Raw genomic sequence first — 12,991 nt, 5'->3', positions numbered from 1 at the left:
GACAGTGCCAAGGGACCACCAGCGACATCCAAGGTGGGGAAGAGACACAAGGCTAGGGGGAAGTCAGGACAGGTCACCCCTTCTGGCAACCAGAACAGCAACCTGTACCACGGTGGACACTGCCACCTCACATCTGCTGCCTCAGCAACAGTCCCCAGCATCATCCCCAGTGGGCAGCCGTCCGAGGCTGCAGGAGGCGTCCTGCTGCCTCCCTCCACAGGTGCTGACACTTTCACCACCAGCAGCATCTCCGCCTCAGACACCGCCGCAACCAACGCCACCACCGCCATCAACCCCGCAACGTGCTCAGACAGTGCCACCACAGCCGACATGGCAAACATTCCCAGTGGACAGCCGTCCGAGGCTGCAGGAGATGTCCTGGACCCTGCACAGCGTACATGAGGCCCAACACCCAGCACTGTCAGTACCAGCAGGTGTCAGGCAAAGTCGCAGCAGGTTGGAGTGTGTCTCTGCCTCCGTGGAGTATCATGCTACCTGTTCCCAGGCAATTCCGAGGCACACACACCCAAGTGAGGGAATGGGACCTGCCACACTGCATGTGGAGCACTCTGGGCACCAAACCCCCTCCAGAACCAGTGGAGGATCACATCCACTACCCCAGTCCTTGGCAGGATGAATCACTCTGGGCACCAAGCTCCCTCCAGAACCAGTGGAGAATCACATCCACTCACACAGTCCTTGGCAGGATGAAGCACTCTGGGCACAAAGCCCCCTCCAGAACCAGTGGAGAATCACATCCACTCACACAGTCCTTAGCAGGATGAAGCACTCTGGGCACAAAGCCCCCTCCAGAACCAGTGGAACATGTCACCAACTTGAGAGACTGTGGCTTTGCACTCCCCAGGACCTGTCAGTGGGCAACCCACCCACTTGAGAGACTGTGGCTTTGCACTCCCCAGGACCAGTCAGTGGGCAAACCACCCACTTGAGAGACTTGAGAGACTGTGGCTTTGCACTCCCCAGGATAAAGCAGTGGGCAAATCACACACTTGAGAGACTTGAGAGACTGTGTCTTTGCACTCCCCAGGACCAATCAGTGGGCATGGAGCCCCCTCGTGGAGCAGTGGCGTCCTCCGTACATCCGGCTGAGGTGCCCCCCTCCCCCTCCCACTGAGGTGCCTGTTTATATTCGATCTGATGCCCCAGCAGTGTTCTCTCCGTTTCGAGTCAGGTAGCATGTGTGGGCTTCTCCCATGCATTTTGGGACCACTGGTCGACGGACAATGATTGGAACACTATCTGGACTTGTGTAGTTGCTGTACATATTTGTATATACTGATGATTTAAAGTTATCTTGGCCTATCTGATTTTTCAATGATTACACTTGTTACAATCATTTCAGTGTGTCCTTGCGTTCTTCCAGGGGGTGACGGGGTGTAAATGTAATGTTGATGGATGTATTTGTGTGTATGTTGTTGTGGTTGAGGGTGGGGGTGGGGGTGTTGCATGTTGCATGTGTGTGGGTGTGTGGGTGCCACTCTCTCTTTCTTCCCCCCTCCCCTGTGTGCTAGGTGCAGTACTCACCGTGATCATCGCCGGCGTCTTTGCTGCGCCTGGTAGAAGAGGAGGTAAACCAACATGGGCAGCACCTGTAACTCGGCTCTATGGCGTCCTGGTTCCTCGTTGGGTGTAGAGAGGTGAGTGGTTTCCGTTCCAAGTACTGTTTCTGCTGTGCTTTTGATGCCGTTGGTACTGCCCTGGAAAAGGTGGCGGGCGGTACATTGTGTTCCGCCTGTCTGTTGGCAGTTACCGCCGCGGTGTTTGTTTCTATCACCGTGGCGGTCAGAGTGTTAAAGTGGCTGTCTATGTTGACAGTTTCCGCCAAGGTCGTGATTCCATTTTTTTTTACCGCCGGCCTGTTGGCGATATTACCGCTGCTTTATCACCGACCGCCAGGGTTGTAATGAGGGCCTTTGTCTTCCACAATGTGAACCTTCTTTTACATACTTTTGTAGTTTCGCAATCTGTGTACTGGGAGGTGGGGCCTAATGAACACTGTTACGTTGGTTTGTTGTATTCCCTTTATTAAGCAACTTGAAAGTAAATGAACAGATTTAAAAAGGCTACCATACCATGTTGAATGCACAGAACAAACTGGCCCCCACAAAGTGAGAAAATTAACGAAGGCTTCAAAAGGTAACTGTAAAAGGTTCCACAATATACTGGCAGATTTGAAAAGGTTTGCTTATATGCCAATAGCAATAGCCTATACCACTGTCCAAGATGCAACATATCCATGTGCACTGGCAGAATCTTACAAAATCATCAGAGAAGAAGAGGGTGCTTGTCATATTCCTTGCTGGTCAGATATCACTTGGAGTTTCTGTGTGCTGAGTGCATCAGTAACTTCTCATAAGATCCCAAACAGCTTTCTCCGTTGTCCATGTCACCATCTCAAAAAGAAGTCATTGGAGTCGGTTTTCACTATCAAGATTATTTCCATGTCCCAAAATCTTCCTTTTATTATACTAAACAATACTGAGCAATCATCTTGTTCTGGAGAAGTCCAGGCTATTTAAATTGGGAAAGAGGTTGCCTGTCAACAGAAGTATGATATGCTAAACTCAAAATAGCATTGAATATCCTCTGCCCTCCGTCCCTCTAATCCTTCTTTCTATGCATGACTATTCCGCACAACCATGCTGCGCTTTCAGTCCAACTAGGCAGTGTCCTGATTTGCTATTATCTCCCAAGGGTTTCTACATTTTGTGAGTATATAGCTTTTAAGACAAGGTTGAAATAAAGGTGTAAATTACTGAACTAAATCAATTGTCACTCTGAAAAGAAGTTTGAAATTCCAAGGAGTGGTTCATCTGTTCCACACTGCTTTCGGCTCTGTTTTAATAGATCCAAGTTGAAAGTGTAGTCCATACTAGACTTCAGCTCTCTGAGCGCATGCTTGCGGTACACAGATTCCCTATGGTAATTGAAGGCTTGTGTTGCGTAAGTAACAAGTTGTAACTTTGCTGCAGCAGAAGACTCTTTCAAGTCCTAGAAGTAGTAAGCAAAAGAAAGTGGACCTTCATTCTGTGGAGATTTTAGCCATACAAGAAAAGCTTAAATGTAAGCTATTTCGTATTTGTGCATTATCGCAAACCAGATAATGAAGGATGCAAAACCTAATTGTTAATTCATGAAGAACATTTTAGTTTTAAGTGGTTGGTATGTGGTGTCTTACAAATAGAATATACAATTGTAAGTAACAGTGCTGGGATTCCTATGATATACAAATACATGAAGTTAACGGATCACCTTGAAAACATCATAGAATAATATTCTAGATACAAATCTCATGTTAAAATATCTATTCATCTATCTGATTCTGACATCATTCCTCCAACTTCATCGTCGACAGAAAGAGAACCTGCTTACAGAGATAAAGAAATGGCCACTCAATCACAATTACTCCTTTGTTATGATCTGTGTAGCAGGACAGGGTAACCTAATGTTAGGCCCAGCAAGCGTATCTCATGCCCCACACTCAGTCCGACAGGTAAATTACAGAATGTTACAGAGTAATTCTGTGCTACTCCCTTGTGAGAACTTTGTTTATCTGGCTTTCTGGAGAGCCATGACTTGTATATAGTTTGTTCTGGGTATACCCTGCTGTGAAATTTATGTATAAATATCAACCAACACTGCTTTGTAAGTACTGGTAGTGCACCAGATTATGATTTAAATGGAGGTTCTTCTGATTCCTGAAGTTTATTATTATCATTTATATTTCTGAAATGATCAGTGCACACCACGCTAAGACCATGGGCCCTGTTCCGTACTGTTTAGTGCAAACCCAGATATGCTGCATGAAAGCAGTTGCTTCATTTAGATAAAGCTATTATACATTCAGCATTCAGGTTTACACAACTGTTTTGAGTAATTCACTAGATTGAATTATAGAGAATATCATGTTCAGTGTGCTTCACCAAAGCTAACTGAACACTAAGCATAAACTGTCTCCAAACAGAATTAACACAGATGCTAGTAAACCTTGGCCTTGAGCCGTAAAGAAAACTGTGAACATGGCTATCATCCAGCATGGAAGGTGTCTAACATCCTCCCTTACCTCAATACCTATTGAGACTCAATTAACTCTGCTCCTCTTTTACAGATTCAGCTACCAACATAATTTCCAGCAGATTAGGTTGACCATTTTGTACATAGGTTTTTCGCTCAAATCAGGCACTACAACTAAATCTCTAGACTTCATTCTGGATTTAAAACTTTACTTACAAACACATGCAAAATCTATAGCAAAACACTACTAACTACTGTCTCAGAATTTTATGTAATATCTGACATTTTATAATATGGGAACTTCGAAAACATCTGCGAATGTGAAGGGGTCTCCAGAAGGAAAACAGTTCTCTAGTTAGGAATTCCTAAATTCAAGAATTTGACTCTAGTGCACTTATTTTAAGGAAGTGTCCTCTAATTTAGGAACTGGGTCCAAAACCAAATCTGCTGTATAACCTGAGGTTGTAAAAAAAAAATCAGCTATTGATAATGGCGCTGATGTTACTATCATACCTTTAAAATGATAAATGGTCTTTTAGGAAGAACAAAGTGCATTATTTATTAATTTGTTCTTATTATTGTCCACGATTTACCATTTGTTTTTGTTTTGTCCTTGATAAAGCATATGTTACTTTTTTGACAATTTGCAACACTCGCTTCTACCCTGGCTGGTGTGTAGAATATGCTCTTTCAAACCATTTCAAATATTATAAATTAATGAAGACTTCTGTAAATGTAGACTTTGAAAAAGAAGTGTGATGGACTCACGGTCCCGTCCCCTGTTTGAATATTGCATTCCAAGGAAAAATATGTTTAGAGACAGTGCTGTCTATTGCGTCTGTATTAGTTATCAGTTCAAAGGCTGCAGAAAAAAAATGGCACTTAAAGTTTTTCTTTCTACATTTTGCAGGATCCTGCTATATGTAAGGTGGTTAAGATGACCAAACATTTTTTGTGGTTCTTTTGTAAATGTTGAGCAAATTTTATTGCAGTGTTCTTCTCTGTATCTTACTCACCTAATTCATTTTTCCCTAATTGCAGCAGGGTTCCTAACACTTGTTTTGAGGTTTGTAGAGCTAGATACCAACAGCATCACTTTGCCTCCAATTACCTGGGACGATCAGTCTGGAATCTGGTTCTTTGTGGTAGTAAGATAGTCTGTTCATATGGTGTCCATTCTCATCATGTGTACTTGCACTTGGAAGTAGTTGACCTTTCCATTCCACTTCGGGAAAATCCAAGAGTACCACCTCCTTTGAACTAAAACAAAAGCGAATATATTTTTTTAACAATAAAGAGGTAATCAAATTGGTGCAGCTTGAAGAAGCCTGAAATCTGTAAACGTTAATGGGCTCAAGTTATTTGTTATTTATGTAATTCTTGAGGAAACAACTTTTTTGAGGCGTGCGTATTCATGACGTATAACATATGAAAATAAAGAACACTGTACTTTAATTTCATAATTGTATTTTATTAAATTATTGTTACATAAAAGGACAAAAAGCTAAGGGATTGTCGTGAAGTAGGTTGGAGAGCACAGGCCAAAATTCATTGTGTTTTTTCTGAAGAAAAAAAAACAAAGCGTTACTGAACCGTATTATAGGCACCATGCCATCGATTTGTCAATGTTTTTAGGCCGAGTGTAAGTGTTTGACCTCGTGTATACTTTTAGTATACTTCTTATGGCTTAAAGCGATTTCATTTTTTGGTTGCCTTTTTCTCCCTCCTTTTTCTGTTTCAGAGCAGTGACCAACTACTGTATTATTCCACTTTCGTTTCTTTAACTGTTGCTGTGAGGTACTATTTTTGTTATTTCTTTGCTCACTTTTCACTTTGGGTGTTTTAGGCTGGTAGTGCCTGCAATTTATTGCAGCATTCTGTTCCTCCCACCTCCTTCCATGTCGCTGACATTTTATTGGCTTTATTCCAGTGCTGTCCTTGTTTACCTCTGGCTCCTAAAATAAGATTATTTTTATAAAAGAAACACCTGGTCATTTAGCTCACTGCTCACGAAAGCGATAATATTCCCTTTCTGTTAGAATGTAGCTAAACCTAGTGCAGTCATCTTCTCGCCTCTCCTCAAGGGCTTTTGATTTCTGATGTCAGTATCCACTAGTGACCCCCAAAACATGGCAGGAAAAGATAAAATTATGAGACAGGGTTGACCAATTTATGTTGAATGATACCTAATGCATTGCAAATGCTTGTTTAACACCTTTCTACACATTTTAATTATTTTCATTCCTGTTTTGGGCATTGATTTGTGAACTATGTGGGTGGCCCAGAGATCATCCTGAAGATTCAGACAGTGCTGTTTTTCTAAACAACGTTTTACAAACTGGTTAATGGTGGCAAATAACTTACTGGGTCAATGCTTCACTAAATTAAATCCAGCTGAAACAGATAATTTAGTGGTAGGTACTGCACTTCTAGTGGTATTCATCTCAGCATTCTGGTATATCTACAGCAACTACCTCAGTGTTTGGAGAGATGAAATGCCTTCATGACCTAAATATTTTTAGTTACAGTCACAAGAGCACAACTCTTTCTGTTGCTCAGGGAGTTACATTGGATGCAAATAATGTAGTGGCTAACATTCAAGGAATGATACAATGTCCATGTATGGATACCCATAGGAATAATAAACTAGTTATGTTTCAGAGAGTTAGTAATGTCAATAACTGGATTCTAAATACAGTAATGTACTTCAATGATGTAACAACAGTGGGTAAGCAAACTTGATAACCCCATTTGCTATGTCATAAAATTCCAGGCTGCTCGGGCTGGGCTTTAAGAGAGCTGGTCAGAGTAGCACCGGAGAGCAGGGAGTACAGCTTTGGGAGCGGAGTGGAGGAAAGGCATAGGGAGTGATGGGGGAGCCAGTAAATATGTGATATATCTTTATGGAGAGCATGTCAACTTATTCACGCATCAGTGTTATTACACTACTATAACAGTCTATTGCTCTCTAGCTAGACAATTAACTGCAGACTAGAACTGATGATTTTCATTAAATTGACTCCATACTTAATAAGCCTTCTACAAATAGTCACAGCGTTAGGTTTACTAGGGCATAGTTGGCCAGAATGAGAATCGCTCTAGTAGTCCAGCTCACTGCGATGCTTTGGATGTTTTGAGTTCTATGTATCATTTCGCTAATGGTAAGGTAGAAAATTAGAAGGGCTATGCAATGTTTTAGATCTATGTACCTGTTAGAAGCAGAGATATTTTATGTCATAGGAAAAATTGGGAATCACCCCGGCCCCACCTTTCAAGGGCCTCCCCTGGGAAAGTGAATTTTCTCTCTGTTTGACCTCTGCCTACCGTATGTCTATACCTAAATCCATATCTGCTGATCTCTACCTCTGACTCTGTTTCTCTACCCTGTATCATTTTGAAGATTTTGGTGTGACCAAGTTTAACATATAATTCACCATTGCAAAAAACTCTCCAGGGGTGATTTAATATAGAGTAAATGGCACTCCCTCTCAAATTATCCCAATAATTATCCAAGCGGTGCCCTTCACTGGGAAATCCCCCCCAAAAAACCTGAATGATAACAACAACTGTTATCCAATATAATAAATTTGAAATTGAGTGAGCGTTAGGTTTGTGCGTCATAAGGACAAGTCTGTCTTCAATGTTTATGGCCATAGGGGGCGGGCAAACAAACGCCGATAAGCAACACGCTCTCCCTTTACACATTTTCCGAGGCACTCTGGGATTGCAGGCCAGTAAGAGAAGGTACGAATTCATACGGTGAGAAGGGAGAAAGTTTGAATAACGTTCATACATGGTATTGAATAACTTTTGTAATTTCTTAGGATGCGCCTCCTCCACATCTGAGGCATCCAAATAAACTTAGTACATGCAAGTAAATATACAGAGTAAGGTAAGCACTGCTATTGGTGGGTACTACTATATCAAGTATTAAAAAGGGACCTGGTCTATTAAGACAATACAAACATACCTTGTATTTACAGATTACCCATGGCAGCATAACAATTAATTGAATAATTATCAGATACACAGATTTCTACCTATGAGACTGTCCATTTCGAGATAAGGTATTAGCCACCCCTTCTTGTATTGTTTTCATTTTTATTGATATCTTTTATTGATACTGTTTAATGGGTGTACTCACAAGCATCACTGAGCATGTTTTTCACGTATTGATGCTATCTATAGGGGTTTACGATTTTTAATAATTGTTATACAATAGTTATACAATTTTGGCTTCACACGAAGTGGTGTTTGCACATAGGGATCTGTTGTTTTGTAACTTAGAAATTGGTATTTTATTGTACAATGTTTGGAATCACGGTTTTCACATATGATTTACATCAAGTCACATTGGATGGTGAGGGATCACTAGACTGACATTTATATTTCAAAACATAATTATATTGTATGTATTGAAATTGTTGTAGAAAGTCCTGAAGAAGTCAAAGGGTATTCCCCAGACGAAACACGTCTTGACGAAACACGTGTTCACTGGGACAGTAAAATGGGACTGTGATGTGAGCAATGTTGGGTACAAGAACTATCAAGAAGAATAAAGAACATTACGGTTGAATATATGGAGGACTGCTTTATTTATGGACATTTATAATTATCAAAGTATTTTGTATTAGGAATATCAGATGAGTGCCGTTCAAATTTATTATAATTCAGCATTGTTGGGCATCATGCAGGCTTGGATTAGCAGAAAATGGACAATAAAATTCAGATGTCTAACCCAGGGCCCAAAGATCCTTAAGACACTGGTTAGAAGATGAATAATTTGATAGCAGATTTCTGTGATTTTCTATCATCATTGTTCATGATACTGTCCAGTGCCAGCTATCCTATGTATTAGTGAAATATGTATTTTGTTCTACAGATGCAGAAGTCTGTGCTTATGACAACATCAGCTGGCATTTTCTTGGAATGAGCTCCAAGCCAGAGCTGTTCTCCATCCATTTTAATGGCCAAGTCCTGGAAAGGAATCGTCACAAAGTTGCTGTGGTGGGCCTTGTTGCAGGGGCATCAACCACAACAAACATGACTGTCAGCCAGCCTGGAAGATGGCTAATATCCTCTCTTGTGCCAAAGCATCTTCAAGGTAAAATCCCTTCTCCTGGACATACACTGGATTCTATATAATTGTACTTACCAAGTTTCTATTGGCATATGTCTGTCGTTGCTGATTACTTGGACTTCCTAGGTATGTTTAGGTGGCTTTTGTTACATTTTCTAGTATTTGTGTAGTGTGCAAAGACACTCTTGACTTTGGTACTGTAACACTGAAATTGTTCAGAGTAATTACAGGTGCAACTGCATGTTTGGTTGGAGAGTGTGTGGTTCCAAGTTGTCCTTTTTGGGAAGAGCTGAGTGTGGTGTAGGAGGTCCTGAGAACTGGTCTGGTCATGTAATTTGATAGTTCTGCTATGTGTGCCGATGTTTATGTTGGATCTTAGGGGAATAGAAGCACTTCATCCAGTTTTTTTGCTATTATTGCTTTTATGGAGTATCAAAGCTTACATCTGGTATGTGTTAAGGAACCAGTTGTCAACAATATTGTGTACAGCTGCTGTTTTTACAGCCAGTATATGTGTGTGTGTGTGTGTGTGTGTGTATGTGTGTGTATGTATGTGTGTGTGTATATATATATATATATATATATATATATATATATATATATATATATATATATAAACCACACTGTATGGGGCAGAGAATTCCACAGTTTGGTTGCAGTGTAAGCAAAGAAGTGCCTGCCACTTCTCATTCTCAGGATATGAGGGTCTCTCACCAGTCAAACCTTGGTTGACATTAGGGTTCTACGTGGGGTATAAGGTGAGATTAGTGGTTGTAATAAAGTGGTGCTTTTGCTTGAAGTGCCCTATGTGCTATACGTAGTGCCTTAAACTTCACTCTGATCTGCATGCAGCCAATGATGAGTAATCAGGGCCTGTTGAGCTAGTTGATGTCTTGGGATATTGAGCAGAAGGTGGGCAGCTGAGTTCCGAACGACCTGAAGTCTTTTAATTGCATGTCTATGCACTCCCAGGTACAACACGTTCCCATAGTCTAGACAAGAGAGAATTAATGCCGGTACTGCTAGTCTTCTGAATAACAGAGGGAGGAGGTTCACAATGTTCAGCGACATTTTAGGAAGGCCATAGCACCTGCCTGATAGTTTTGTTGCCTGGGCATCCATTGAAAGAGGCTTCTCCAGTCATACCTCCAGACCTTTTATAACTGTCTTGATGGTAGGGTGTGTGCCTAAGCAATCTGACCTGCCTAAAGCCAGCTAGAAATTGGGGTAATTACCTAGTATCATTTTTTCAGTTTTGCCCCATTTAGCTCACAGCAGAAGCTGGTCATCCAATTTACTAACTTCTCCATGCAGAGCCCCAGGGATTAAGATTGAGGTCTGTGTTCGGGAACAAGTGAGAACACAATTGGCATATGACGCTATCAATATTACGAAAGACCGCACAATTCCTGCAATAGGGTGCCTGTACAGATTAAAAAGCATATGGGTTAGTGAGGTGCCTTGCAGCTCTCCACATTTTTTAGAAAAGATGTCCAAGAAGCAGGGTTTTTCAAGCACCTGAAAGGTCCTGCCTTTAATAAAGAAGGTAAGTCATTTCAGGGCAGTTCCAGTGACTCCTACATTATTGATTTTTTCAATGAGAATTCTATGGTCGACTCTGTCAAGTGCTGCACTGAGATCAAGGAGTATAACGGCGGCTATACCTACTTGATCCAAGAGCTGCTTCAACTCCTCAACCACAGCCAGCATTGCAGTTTCGGTATGATGCTTTAGTCGAAAATGTCTGGGTCGGGTGTAGGACTTTGTTTGCTTATATGAACCAAGAAAGATAGTGGTTAACATGCTTCTCCAGTATCTTGCTCATTCCAGGGTGCACAAAAATGGGCCTGTAGCTCCCTAAGCAGAGAGGGTCTAAATTAGGCTTTTTCAGTATGGCTTTTACACCTGCATGCTTCCATGCAAGTCGTACTGACCCATTTATCAAAGAGAGATAAAACATTCCCAGCTGGGAAGGGAACGTCTGCCGCTTGAGAAAGGATCTGAGGAAGGGTCATCTCAAAAGGGGATTCTGACTTCACTTTGTTAAATAATGCTGCAAAACTATTAGGTGATGTTAGGGAAGTCAGAGAGGCAAGCCTTCTCATTCTCCTTCTCATGTTCTCCCACAAATCCTGATTCTCTTTCAGTGTCCTGAAATGTTGAGTAAATGTCCATAATTCTGTTAAGAAAAAGTTTCCCAAAATCTTTACAGCGAGTAGGCTCAGGTGTTGGGCTGTTCCACTTAAATTCCATCAGTATTTTGACAACTTGAAACATTTCTTGAAGGGAATTAGAGGTATTATGGATTTTTAATTTGCAGTAAGTGGCTTGAGCCAATTTAGTTTCCCTATGGTATTTCTTTGTAGTCTCAATATACTTCAAGTTACCTTGCTCTTCATGTGTTTTCCTCCACTTCCTCTGACACCTTTTGCATTCTTTCCTAAGTGTCAGCAGGTGAGGAGTATGCCACTGAGTTGACATAACCATAGCACGCCGCTTAAGTGTCTTCAAAGGGATGACTTGATCTAGAGACTGTTGGATCCACTGGGTGACCTTCTTATTAGCTTATTAGGGTCCTTACTCTTATACAGAATAGAAGCACTAAGAGCGAATTCCCATTTTTTGCTAATACATTTCGCCCAGCTGCAATCCCTCTGAATGATTGGCAAGAAGACATGACAAGGACAAGGAGCACAAAAAACTATGGGAATCATAAAATGATCTGACCATAACTTAGGTAGTGAATCCAGCGCTTTCAGATGTGGGTCATTGTTAAAATCAGGGTTGATCAAATGCCCTTTTTCATGTATTGGGCCTGATGTTTTTTTGTAGTATTTGAAAAGGTGGGTCATGTAATAACCCAGAGGATAGGAAGCATTTAGGGTCATTAGGATGAATATTAAAATCACTCAGTACAATAAAGTTAAGCTTAATAGCCAGGCTGGCGATAACGTCTGGAAGAGCCTGGGCAAATTGGCCACAGGGAAAAGGATGTCAAAATAAAAGCACACCTGAGAAGGTGAAAGTCAAGGTCTAGGAGATGGCAAAATCCAAGTTTTCGCAGTCAGGAATATGTAACGGTTCATGGGTACGTATAAAAGCCTCCTTGAGGATAATAGCAATCCCACCACCCTTTTTATTCCCCCAGTTTCTCCAGCAGATGTAATATCCCAAAGGAAAGGGAATAGTCAAACATTTTGGAAACAAACTCTAATGCTGTTTCGGGGACCAAAAAGAATTGCTCTTGGACTCAGGGTTAGAAAGTTATCGAAGTACAAATGAAATAGTCCAAATTATAACGAGCAGTAATTGGCAATCTTCAGAAACACCATGCTCAGCCGCTACTCCCCACCAGTCCATTTCTCCCTTCCTTCTCTTTTCTCACAAGTAGAACATAAAAGTAATATGTTGAACCTCTCTCTTCTGAAACCTCGCTCTGCTTGTAAAGAATGATACAACAATTTTAGTACCATTAGTTACATAAGTCAAGATAGGCAATGAGGGTCTGGTTGTAGGATGAGCGAGAAGCCCTTTACTATGGCTTAAACCATTTAGAACACTAGCCTTTTATTAATCAGCTTGAGGTACCATTCTTGAAACTTGACAAGCATTTTTGTGTCTGAAGACGAGTGCCCAAAATTTTGTTGAAAAAATATAGATTGTCTTCAAGTATTTTAAATTACTTGCAATAAGATGACAAAACATTTCTGTAAGCTGTATCTCTACACCAATTTTCTAAAAATATAGAACAGATATTTTAGTGACTGTTAAGACTGTGGTAAATCAGCACCCAGACCGAGGAGTAATCTCTAGGTATGGTGACAAATCATGAAGCATTACCTCTGTGTCCACCACATCCCAGACAGGGGTTTAATT

The 12,991-nt window shown here is 41.2% G+C and overlaps 1 protein-coding gene across 1 annotated transcript in view; it reads left to right on the top strand.

Moving 5' to 3' along the window:
• Positions 1 to 12,991, top strand: part of F5 (coagulation factor V) — a 728,300-nt gene that overhangs the window by 174,408 nt on the left and 540,901 nt on the right. The window contains exon 6 of the mRNA XM_069204171.1: positions 8,918 to 9,139. Coding sequence (XP_069060272.1) covers positions 8,918 to 9,139 — 222 coding nt within the window. The remainder of the gene's footprint in view (positions 1 to 8,917; positions 9,140 to 12,991) is intronic.

The sequence above is a fragment of the Pleurodeles waltl genome, chromosome 8, assembly GCF_031143425.1.
Source record: "Pleurodeles waltl isolate 20211129_DDA chromosome 8, aPleWal1.hap1.20221129, whole genome shotgun sequence".
NCBI lineage: Eukaryota > Metazoa > Chordata > Amphibia > Caudata > Salamandridae > Pleurodeles > Pleurodeles waltl.
The sequence above is the reverse complement of the archived record's forward strand: the minus strand, read 5'-3'. Positions and strand labels throughout refer to the sequence as shown.